At 36.7% G+C, this 12,177-nt stretch overlaps 1 protein-coding gene across 5 annotated transcripts; it reads right to left on the reverse strand.

Moving 5' to 3' along the window:
• On the reverse strand, positions 1 to 9,918 carry LOC104595787 (protein DA1-related 1-like). 5 transcript variants are annotated; one of them, XM_010256678.3, is made up of 13 exons: positions 9,045 to 9,918; positions 8,564 to 8,722; positions 7,409 to 7,557; positions 7,018 to 7,108; positions 5,896 to 6,028; positions 4,310 to 4,430; positions 4,056 to 4,139; positions 1,580 to 1,699; positions 1,264 to 1,476; positions 1,091 to 1,153; positions 866 to 984; positions 694 to 752; positions 1 to 587 (listed from the first exon to the last, which is right to left on the reverse strand). In XM_010256678.3, the coding sequence occupies exons 3-13, from the start codon at positions 7,514 to 7,516 to the stop codon at positions 262 to 264; spliced, it is 1,437 nt and encodes a 478-aa protein (XP_010254980.1). In that variant the 5' UTR covers positions 7,517 to 7,557; positions 8,564 to 8,722; positions 9,045 to 9,918; the 3' UTR covers positions 1 to 261. The 5 variants fall into 5 exon arrangements, with proteins under 5 accessions (XP_010254980.1, XP_010254981.1, XP_088744065.1 ...); XM_010256679.3 differs by lacking the exon at positions 9,045 to 9,918 and adding an exon at positions 8,868 to 9,004; XM_088887939.1 differs by lacking the exon at positions 9,045 to 9,918 and having other exon boundaries at positions 660 to 752; positions 8,564 to 8,949.
• Positions 9,919 to 12,177: the final 2,259 nt, after the last annotated feature.

The raw sequence follows: 12,177 nt of genomic DNA on the forward strand, positions 1-12,177 counted from the left end.
TAGATAATCTAATTTATTAAAAAATAAAGTGTGTTACATTTTCTTTCTTTGGTAGACAAAGTGGTATGCCAATGACGAGTTAATGGTGCCACAAATAGGAGAGACCAAGAGAGAATAATGGGAAAAGGATGTAGAAGACAGAATTTTGTTGATCACTTTTCTCATGAAAATTGATTCTTGGCCCTAGACTCTAATATGATAGGGCCAAGTTTTGCCTTGCAAATTGATTAGAAAACAATAGTGGAATCAGGGCTCTAAGTTTCAGTAGGGAAAGCTCCCTGTCATCCGAATATGATCAAGTGTCCTCCGGAGGCCATACTTGAGCACTGCCTCGTTACCAGCTCTGAAACCATCTCCATATGCTGGTGAAGTATCTGATTCAATCTGGTGCTTAAAATACTCTCCAAGCTTCCTCTCAAATTGAGAGCGTGTACCCTTCTTTGATGATGTGGAAGAAGATGACGCTGATGAAGATGAAGTTGAAGCAACGTTACTACCAATACCTGACATGATCTCTGAATCCAGCCACATATGTGCCAGCACCTGGCAAATACCTTCTTCCACATCTTGACTAAGTGTGCGGTAGCCTGACAAATACAACCCAATTTTAGCATCTCAAGTATTTAAGTATTACCTAATCAAGAACCAAATTCAAATACTCAGACGGTCTTGGCATTTGAGGGCGGGGAGCACCATTTAGCCGCAGCCATGCATGCATCATCTCATGTGCCAGGATTGACCCAGTCAGCAATCTGCATGCAAATATATTCTTGCTCAAACAAAAAAGCATCTTTACCAAAGTACAACTTCTGTAAGAACTGATTCTACACCAAAGTAAAACTTGGAAAAGAAAGAGGAACAATACCTAGGAAGGCCATACAAAACAAGAATGGCTGTTACTTCACATCGACGGGTTAACCTATATGGCTCTGTAATCATTTCAATGATTCGGTTTCCTGCCCCGATTCTTGGCCTCCTCAAGATCTAGTATATTCAGGAAAACTAGTATAATCAGTGCACCATTAAACATGTTTTGAAACAGAAAATCCTTCTGATGTTAACAAGTAACAACTATATGGCAAGTCCTTACAGTGCTGACGGTCTGTTCTTCTGACAAGCAAAGTCCTCTCGTCTCAGGCATATGATGATGGCCCTGTTCATAACAGAGAGAGATCAAAGAAAGCAAAAATAAATTATCAACAAAATAATGGAATGAAATTCTTTATTAAATACACTTGATGGCTGAAATAAATCCCTGCTTACGTTCTTTTCTCCCTCCATAGCCTCATTAAGTGCTTGCCTCTCGACAAGGAGTAACGGAATTTGCTGCTTCACTTGCATATTTAAACCCTCATAAAATTCTTGTATGTCAAGGTAAAGGGGTTGGCATTCACTAGTGTCCATGATTGCTGAGTCAAGACACTCCAGACAGAGCTTTCGACCATCATCAAGGGATACATATCTTGTGTCCCTTGGCTGTAGATAATGATGAAGATTTTGTGTTAGATAGGAACGGTCATCAAATTTGTTTATTGGCAGGTTGAAGAATGCTTCCTTTCAAAGATAAAGAAAGTCTAACCTCCATCCGTTCACAGCTACAACAGCGAGGTGTTCCATCAAACTCATGTGAGGGGCAATACTTTTGCATCCAGAAAGGATGTGCCCTATATTCAATCAGACCAACATCATTTGTTGGAATCTGTAAGAAAGATCCAACCACATGGCTAAGTACAAAATATCAGAAGGGATAAACTCAATACTACATCATTTTCTTTTCCTTTTTTGATATGTGGTTTCCAAGGAACACTCGTGGCTTCCATAGCTGTAAGTCAATAAATTTCAAACAAAGTAGCTGAAAAATTGCTATTCCTAAAAAGGCATTGCCAGTTAAAGAGTGTAACAATCAGAAAAGAAGAAACATCAAATCCATCCAACAAGCCAAAGAAGCTGAAACAGGAAGGTCTACAATCCATGTTATCTACAAGCTCTAATCTTGAGGATCACCCACCTTGGAAGAGTATCCCCTTCTATTCCTTCTGGTTACTGTATCTTTCTAATATCTTGGAGGTGAAAAATGAAGGTATAAAGTTCATATTTCTCTCCTAAGAGTAGGATTCAGATCCTCTGGTCAATGGCTTCAACTTACCTTTTACGGACCCAACTTGGATCTGGTTGGAATGGCTTTGGTTATACCATTATAGTCATGGACTCAACTTGAATCAGCCCAGTGCATGAGGGTTGAGGCTCCTGCCAATGCGGGTTTTGGGGAGGGACAGATGTACACAACCTTACCCCTGCACATACAGAGAGGCTGTTTCCAAGATTTGAACCCTGGTCACCCAGGTTGCAACTTGCAATGGAGCAACCCAAGTGTCATGCCAAGGCCCACCCTCAACTTGAATTAGTTAAAGCAAATGTATTCTTGCCTTTTGATTTCAAGAAAGAAGAAACAAGGCCTGTTTAGGTCCTAAAAAAAGGAGGCTATTGAAGTAAATAGAGACTTTAACACCTCTGGGAATGAATTGTTCTATAATAGAGAAGAATACTTACTGTGGTCAATGATCTAGAGGACCTAGACTCCAGAGATTACAATGCAACAAACTCATTGTTCTGGGAGCACCTGCATTGCTAGAAGTAGAAACTCAATTGGCATTCTCCAACAGTTCAACTATCTTTAATGGGGAGAGAGATGCCATGTTTTAAGGCAAGCTGTTTCATAGTAGGATGCACATGACCTTCTCATGATATCTGATTCATAAAAAATGAAGATCTAGCCATATAAAACTAGTTTATCCTATGATGATGCCACCCACCTGCTACTATACCAAGAACCAGCTAATGGTTGTTTTGAAGACCATGTTGCTACTGAAGAATGAGTTACACCCATTTGTTACACCTTGACTTTATATACAAAATTCATAATTATATGATCAAGGAACATCTGCCACTTTGCCATGACAAAGGATGCAGGCTATCTCATTGGTTAGCAGAAATAAGGTTACCCTTTGAGGTCCTTTTATATTCAAAATTTCAAACAACAGATAGAACATACGGATTTTCAATTATTTTGTATTCCTAAGATTGATTAAGTTGTGAAATAGAAAGGTAGGAAAGTAAATGATGTTGCAAGAGAATGATAGCAATACTGGATTATCTTCCTAAGGGATCACAAATGTACCGATTCCCTATTGATATAAATAAAATGTTAAACCTACTACCTGCTTATAATATGCATTGTAAACCATTATATGACTAAATAGGTCCTTAATGTAACTTCTGATCATTACCAACATCATAGAATATGCATGAATTGGAAAACCAGGAATTCTTGTACCTCACATTCATTTATCTAGTGGTAACCAGGTTACAAGTCATTGAATGTTCACTTGTTATGAATTCAGACATTCATGATAAACTCCAACCAAAACATACCAGCAAAAAATTGGGACACATTAGAAACAGAAGAAAAAACTAGATACAGGAGTAAAGAACTCCATACTACAATTGACTATTGCTTCAAAACAAATTGTTCTCAGAGCTCCAGCTTTGGCACAATAGTTCTCCCACTAATTTGCATAATTAGGATATCATTGTATCCAAGTTCTACCTAAGTTTATAAGAAATTCATTTAGCATCAGATAATCTGACAAGCACAAGAATGCAGATTTGAATCTCAGAGCAGCCACTTCATGTAAGAAAATGCCAAAGGTTAGGTCCATCCAGTCTACTCCCACGGTCCTGGGTAGCCAGGACCAACATTAGGTAATGGTCCTTTTTTTATATAGCATCCCAGGACTTAACTATCAGGAATATACATCATGGTATTTTTCCCTTTCCCAAGAAATTTTCTTTATGCTGAAGAAGCTACACGGCAAATAACAGTAACTGTATAATATATTTCTAATCTGAGATATTTCCATTAATCTTTCATCTCTTCATATGGAAACAAATGCAGCCTTTATACATTTTTGGCAATATGAAAAAGAAATACTCATCAATATATATGGAAACTCAAGAAGAGTAATTCATCAATCAGTCATATTTCAAATACTTACAAAGTTATTGCACACGTCACATTTTGGGTGATAGTGCTCCTTGTAGCAAGATTTATGATAAGGGTAATTCCCAGACATGGAAAACTACAGAAGAATATTAATGCGAAATTAGTCAACGTTATGAAAATCCCATGACATTTTCATTGTATTAAGGGGAAACAGATTAACCAAAAAGTGTCAATTAATAATAATTGGAATGGCCTTAGTCAATTATGATTTTAAGATGGCTCTACGAACAGAATGGGTCTTCCCACCTCATAATCAGAAATTGGAAGATTACAAGCATGGCAACGGAAACATTCTGGGTGCCAAACTGCACCCATGCAACTCAAAAATCGTCCATGACCAATCTCAGTATTGCAACCAGCACAAATCCTACACAGAGAGTTCAACCAAGGTCAAGTTTCAGGAGGCACAAATAAAGTCCATCAAGGGGGAACAAATGAAACATCCAATGTAATAAAACTTAGAAGAAAATGGAAACTCTTAAAAGGATTTCAACAATTTTTCATTAGGTTGTGGATGCACTATATGACGCTTCACTTATCTGATTGTTCCTACTGCTCGAGAGAAAACTCACTTTGTGTAATATTAATAGGCAGGCCTAAGCCTTTGATGTGTGGGCTTGGTGCACTGGGGACAGGAAAAGAGCGTTCTTTTTTGATACTAACACTGATGTACATGCAGAACATCTTCAAATTATTAATTTACTGACATTTGTGGAGTTTGTAATATTTAGCTTGAAGTTTTTCTTTTTTCTTGCTTTTGCTAACCATGTAACTTTAACCAGTGCAAATTTATCATTTTGTATTTTCTACTTTTCTATCTATCATGATGCTTGAACTAATTGAGCTATTGTGCCTTAGTAGTGCTTCTTGCTTTTAGAACACCAGTTGTAACAAATGTCTCCGTACTAAATTTATAGTTGGCATTAAAAATTTGAAAAAGAAAACAATATCAGAATATGGTACTAAGATATTGCATTGACCATGCATATCCACATCTTTGTTTGTTGCAAGCATATCTCCATCTCTTGCAGCAATTTCTACATTCGTATCTGCATGTAGGAAATATCTAATGCTTATTGATTTTTATGTTGGTGAATTCCAGCAGGTGTTTGGAACTTTGGATATCTTAGAGTCATCCCAAGCTTCAATCATGTTATTTGTGCAGTTTATAAATGGTCTATACAAATAGCTTTGTGCAAGGACCCAGCTATAAATGGTCCATGAGAGCAAAATGATAAAAAGGCACCTGTGAATTAGTCTGAACTTTAGTAATTGGAAACTTAGATGAAGGTTTGTGCTTCAGAGACTTGCTACAGATCTTTTGTGTCTCCATCTATGAGACAACCCGCAAATGGAGCACTTATTGTACTTTAACTAGCACTAAATGTATTAATGTCACATTACCAATTCAAGAGTTAATTCCAAACTAACATCTTTAGAATACATTTCACAGTTGATACAAAATAAGAATATTAACATTCCAAATGAATCAGACAGCATATCAAATACTAGGTGGAGCACCATATTCATAGGTCATTGAAAGATAACTTTTTGGCTTCTTTTTCCAGAAAAGCAAAAGACAGAGATGCCAAAATAAATGAGAGCCAAGAAGAGGTTTAGGAGATGAAAGGATTAGCTAGTGCTGTGGGTAGGCAGGCTAGTTACAAACCAAGCACTCAACTCAGTAACACCTGTGTATCACACATAATTTCACCAAATAACTACAAAAGATAGGATAATATCACACTATTCAAAATGTATTATAAGTAGTAAATACTCTTAATAAACAAAAGGGCACAGTGGAGCAAAATTTAACAAAACAAACACAATACCTGAACCCTGTCACAAAAGGGAATGGTATGGGTGGATACGTATTTCCATTATCATAACGAGGAGACTCAACATTCAAACTTTCTTGTAGAGCTCTAGCAAGTTGTTCATCTTCCTCCAAATGAGATTCATTATCTAAGAAAAGAAACACAATAAAATAAAATTCCGTAGCATATATTTTAGTTCCCACAAAGCAATAAAAATTTATTAAACTAAAACCATTGTAAAGTAGATCATAACAATCCATGAATGCATCAATAACTATAAAAAATGCCAAAAAAACACTCAACCACTTCATTGACCAAGTCAATAGTTTTTTTTCCTGCTCCCACTCAACAAATGTAAAAGAAGAAGCATTCTTTATCATCAAATATCAGTTGGAGAGAGAGAGAATTGGGGGAAGATGAGTGTGGGAGAGAAGGGAACACCAGTTTTCAGGCAATCTCCACTAGAACCTGCTCTAAATGAAGCAGATCCCCCATTCCACCCACATGCCAAAGGAAAAAATGAAAAGGATGGTTTAGTGCATTACAATGTAGAATGGTAGATTATTGAACTTTAGGTTATGATACCACTTGACTAATCAGTTTTTATATGGTATCAGCATGATTAATTGATAACTAGTATTTCTGCACCCTTTCAGTGAACCAAGGAGGATAAGGAATACCACCAAGTCAAACATCTATATGAAACCAATCAACAGTTAAATACAGTATGCACAGGTTAATGGTGCATTTAATTTGTATTACCTCTACAATCAATTTAATTTCCATGAAAATATCAACATGACTAAATGACTACTTGCATTCTTTTGTTGCATCGGAAATCATTTTTAGTGGGTAGTTCCCCATACTAAAAAACCAAAAACTAACCTGTGATTATTAACATAAATCCATACTATCAACCGAGGTTTTACTGAGAGCAGAAGTTTTTTTTTTTTTGACAGAGAGAGAGAGAGAAGTCATAAACTCGTAATTGTATACTAATAGTAAAGGCATTCATTCAGCTTCATGTTGCATCACTTTTTGATACTTAAAATGACAAGAAATTTAGGAGATTTGCAGACCATACAATCCCAAGTGCCACGAGCATTCACAATCCCAACTAACAACAACATTACTCACCAATCACATTTTTCCCTTTTTGATCTTCTTCTGAAAGGGAAAGTGCAATAGCACGATCTATATCTTCATTCTCATAATCTGACCATGCATCCTACATTAAAGATCCCCAAGACAGTAAGCAGAGGAAAAAATAAAAGTTGAAAAAAAAAAGAAAGAAACAAAAGCTAAAGAGTATTAGCTAACGTAATTGACATCTCATCGACGCCAAATGAAATAATGAGAAAATAAGCACCAACAATATAAGCCTGAGAAGAAATCTATTTATCCTTTCCTTCATTACCTATCTTAAATAATGTTAAAAATTTCCAACTTTGTAGCACCACTTGATAAGAGGAGGCATGGTCAACAAGAAAAATAGAGGATCTCAATAAGCAGCAGCAACAGTAATTACCAAATTAGAAGGTTCATTCCAAACCCTGTCGTCTTCGTATTTTCCATGGTACTGCCCTTGTGAGATTTTTTGGCTGGAACCTTTGAAAATTTTGCTTAACCAACCCATAATGTGAGATGTTACTGGCACATGTTCCAGAAATATTCTGCCTGCACAGGGAGTCAGTAAATCAAGAAAAACATCAAAATCAATATTACATGACACAAGTATCACAACGCCCTCAACCTTTGCAAGTATGGAACATGAAAGTCCTCAGAATTGTCAAAGTTCAAAAACAGAAAATGGAACATGAAGCATAAGAATTACTACTGCACAAATATGCCACTAATTATTGATTCAAATTCTTGCAGCACCAGAATATGACCATAATAGTATATATGTTCCTTGTACAAAATTCTTCACTTACAAAAGGTTCATGGTTAAACACTTTTTGACATACCTCAATTAAAGTGAAAAGGGAAAGTTACCAGTAATATCCATGCTAAATTGGGAACCACAAACATAACAATTAAGTTAGCTAAGAAATGCATCACCAACACCGCTAGAAATTTAATTAGTTTGTCACAAGCAAGAAAAACCAAGCAGGGTTTTGAGGCCGCAGCTCAATTTGATTAAGCATCTGCCTTAACCCTGACGTGGTAGGTGTTCAGACTCAACACATCCAATAAACTGAAGTCAATGAAAACAAGAAATCTTGCATGATTGAATTCAGTTTAATCAAGTAGCGTGGATGAGTAACATTTATACACAGGTTATGCAGAACATCAGTCCATGGTTAAACCAATCAGTGTTTGAAATTATTACATGCAGACCTTCAATTGCAAACAGAAAAGGTGTATAAATCCAATCCAAACAGATATTCCCCCATAAATAATTAAATAAAAACAAAGAAAAGAAACAACAAATAACGTACCCACCAGACATGTAATTCCTTATGATTCTAAACACCCTTGAATCCCAACCGAATGAGAGTCATAAAATTTCTTGGACAATCGAAAACAATAGGAAATATCCCATTCTCGTATCGATACAAGAAAAAAACCCTCTGAAAAGCGAAATATTCTTCCAGCTCGACATCTCCGATAAATTAATGGAACGGAATATAATTATCTCTCAATAAAAAGGAGAAAATTCAAGTTACGCAATCGTACTCACCTGAAATAGGTTGAGAATCTGCAGAGATGGAGGAACCAGGAGAGACCCAGATCAAGAAAAGGTCCCTATATGCTTGAAAGCGTCGTCAGCAGGAACATTTACAGTCACAAAGGAGATTCTTTGTTATACCATTCATTATCTTTGAATCCAGAGAAGAATCTATCAAGGCAAAAACGTTTAGAAAAGGAAAAAAAGAACCAACAAAATAAGAAACTAGAAAACCAAAATCCCTTCTTTTTTGCAGATAAATACAGAGGAAGATTCGAGGAGAAATCAATATCAATAAAACGAAATGAAAGAATACTTGAATTCTACGCAAAACCAGGTCAAAAGCGTGAATGCCCAATACTTCTGGCTTTTTATTTTTTTCCTTCACAAACTTCCTCAGAAAAAATCAAAACAAATAGCATCATATCTATTCGAGAACTTGGACGTTTTTTTCTTAGTTTTTTTGAGGCTATTTTGCATGTGGGTCCTTTACCTTTCTCACCAGTCAGGACAAAAACCCGGAACTCTTCGTAGTATAACAGAAGAGTAAGGACAGACACAACGATCCCTCGTCGCTCATCCTATGTAATGTACTCTGCCTGCGCCTTTTTTAATTTTTAGTGCGGTTGAGAAGAATAAAGAGAACCTTCTCAAACACAAGAAAAGGGGAGAGATCTTAACCTCTGAAGAACGCAGAAAGGTAATCAACCTTGCAGCATACAAAAAAGAAAGAAAGTTGAAAGAATCAAAGGAGCACTGTTCGGTAAGATTCCCAATCCACCAACGAGGAAGGAAATCTCATCCAAATATTATATCTACCAAGACCCTTTAATATGGGTTTGTAGAAAAACAGCCAAAATTTTCTAAATTGTTCTCCAGCTTTGACATCTTTCATTCTGTTTTATCTGCAAGTAAAGATATCTTGTAACTTGCATACAAGTCTATATAGTCAACAATGGATTTACCAACCTCTAGAAAGAGGTAATGATTTGATCTATTTTTCGTTTTAACATTGTCTTTGTGTCTTATTAACAAGCCAAACGTACCCTTCGTAATTCCCCTTACCAGATGCCATTGGCTAACCTAACTGGATCAAAACAGAAGGACCTGTTTTATCTCCGTTGTCCAAAACGACTAGAAATGACTAATTTCCATCTTATCTGATAGGATCATTGAACAAGGACTATCCATTGCCAACTTTCATACACGCGGCATGGATCCCTTGAAAATTGATTTTGTCATCATTATATAACTGCAGTTCTCCAAAAGATTTGGGGTCCAAACCAGAGAAGTAAAGAAATCAATGGCCAGGGTTTGATCATGATGATCAATAGTAGATGGTATTCTCCAGACCCATCACATTCTGCAGTCATGTATTCTTCTTCTTTATATTTATAAGGAGGAATACCCACTGCACATGATCCAACTTCCAGGCATGAATCCCGACTCCAAAGTCCACAGGAGGAATACCCACTGCACATTATCCACCACTTGTCATAAATCACTGCTTTAAGTTTGGTTTGGATCCCTGTAATCCTAATTATTATATATAAAAAGAGGTGAAATTGTCAATGCACTCCTTACTTTAATGATCAAGCAGTGTGGAAGTAGCTTTCATCTTTTTAGTAGATGGGCTCACCAAATATGGATTCTTCTCCTTCCATCTTTCTCAAAGGTATATACACCGATATTAAAATATATTTCATGACACATTATTAATGCAATAAAACAAATGCAGCCATTCTCATTTGTCACCCATTTTGCTTTCAGGCTGTCCAAAAACTGGGCTGAGGGCTGTTCTTTTTATATTGCAACCTCACATGCATACATGCAGTCATGGACAGCTCTACCCTCTAACTAACCATGGGCCAATTTTTTTTCAGGTTCACAGATTTTCTAAGTCACAAAAAAAAAAAAAAGTTTTGAGGGACACAAGACTAATGAAAATTAAAGAAAATAAAGCTTTCAACAACTCATATCATTGGGATTCTGGGAACTGGAGAAATACACAGCTGATGTGAACTGATGTGAAGGGGAGAAATGAACAAACAAAATGGTCAATTCAAACAAAGCAAGAGGCTTTTGTTCTTATTATTCAAAGGACGGTCTGAATAGGCTGCGCATCACGATAAAACTCTAGTAATGTAATCCATCGTCCAGACTCCAGACTCAGATAAGAAGAAGTCCATGGCTGTTTTTGGAATTTGGGCAAAATCGTAATCGAATTTTTCCCCTTGCACATGGAATTTTGTGATGAGGTTCTAGTAGATATTTTTCCTTTTATTATAAAAAAAAAATATCCATGGAATTCAAATGACAATCCGTGCATCCCTATATATGTCTTTGATTCTAGGGAGAATGATCAATCAGTCCAGATCAAAATTTTTATAGCCCTATAAATAAGGGAGAATGCATCCTGACCATGAATTGATGTCAAATTTAGAGACAGGATGTGGTTTATAGGGGGGAGAGGACTAATAATAAGGGGGGCTGGAATTCAGAATTCTGCATTGGATATATCCATTCTTCTCCGTTGATTCTATTAGCAGTGAAAATATATTTGATGCCCGTCGTTTTGGGAATTAGGATTTGCAGCTCACTGAGCGCATTGCACCTTACACTGACCTCACATACATCTTTCCGTGCATTGGGACACTTTATATAGACTTTACAAACACATCTCACCGTGCGTTGGAAAGTAAGAACATTTTTTATAATAAAAATATATAAATATGAAATATATTCCCGATACATGGTAGGATGTGCCTGTGAGTTGGCCGCTGGCATGAGGAGCAGATCTGAAGAGAGAGCATAAATCAACTGTAGTGAGGCCAGTGTCATCAGGAGGAGTGCTTTCAAAGCAGCTGAACCAAATATAAATGAATCATCTCAACTCTCTCAAATGGGCCAGTTGACAGTTTTTTCATATTTTATCTGTCCAAGTGAGTTGTTGATGGAGGAAATCAATCAGCCACACACAAAGAATCATCAAAATTTGAATGAACGTGAACTTGATATAGTGGAAAATCAGCCCATAAACAGGTCCAACCAACACATCAATCCTCAAGCACGGAAACTCCCCAGTCCCAAAGCCAAAGGGAGAGAAGCCAATCCCTCGCGTGTAGTGTTGCTTTATCCCAATAAAAGTACATCCAGCAGTGTTACCAACCTTGCACAACTCTTTCCACGTTTGACGGTTGCCGCACAAGACAGACACGTCACTAGTTGACACGAGATAGGTTGGTCAAAGCCATCAAACATGACTATAGTTTTTTGGGATGGATGCTAAATTTACGGTTAGGATACAGGGCTATAGGAGGCACTGTAATTTTAGATTTTTGAGGTGGGCTGCAATCCACTTGGTACTTTTTTTTTTCCTATCTTTAAAATCCACGATGACTACAACTGAATTTCCAGCAGCAGTTTTTAGGGTTGCAAGGTAGGGCTCACATGTAAAGTCTGGAAGCTGTAATCTGATAAAAACCCAAGAAAGCTGAAAAGCAGTTTCGTTGAGATGAGAAATCAATTTTTCGGTGAAGCTTAATTTTGGTAGGTTCTCTAAATCAACACAGCTCAATCAAATTATTAGCTTAATAATGCTAATTAAGGCGATGTGTGAAGGAAAA

This window comes from Nelumbo nucifera, chromosome 5 (genome assembly GCF_055504915.1).
Source record: "Nelumbo nucifera cultivar China Antique chromosome 5, China Antique-T2T, whole genome shotgun sequence".
NCBI classification, from domain to species: domain Eukaryota; kingdom Viridiplantae; phylum Streptophyta; class Magnoliopsida; order Proteales; family Nelumbonaceae; genus Nelumbo; species Nelumbo nucifera.

Coding starts and splice junctions, on each gene's coding strand:
- LOC104595787 (XM_010256678.3), bottom strand. CDS start 7,516: ATGGGTTGGTTAAGCAAAATTTTCAAAGGTTCCAGCCAAAAAATCTCA. Junction 6,029..7,017: donor AAAAGGGAAAAATGTGATTG/GTGAGTAATGTT, acceptor TTCTTTTCTTAG/ATAATGAATCTCATTTGGAG. Junction 4,140..4,309: donor TTCCAATTTCTGATTATGAG/GTGGGAAGACCC, acceptor ATTCTTCTGTAG/TTTTCCATGTCTGGGAATTA.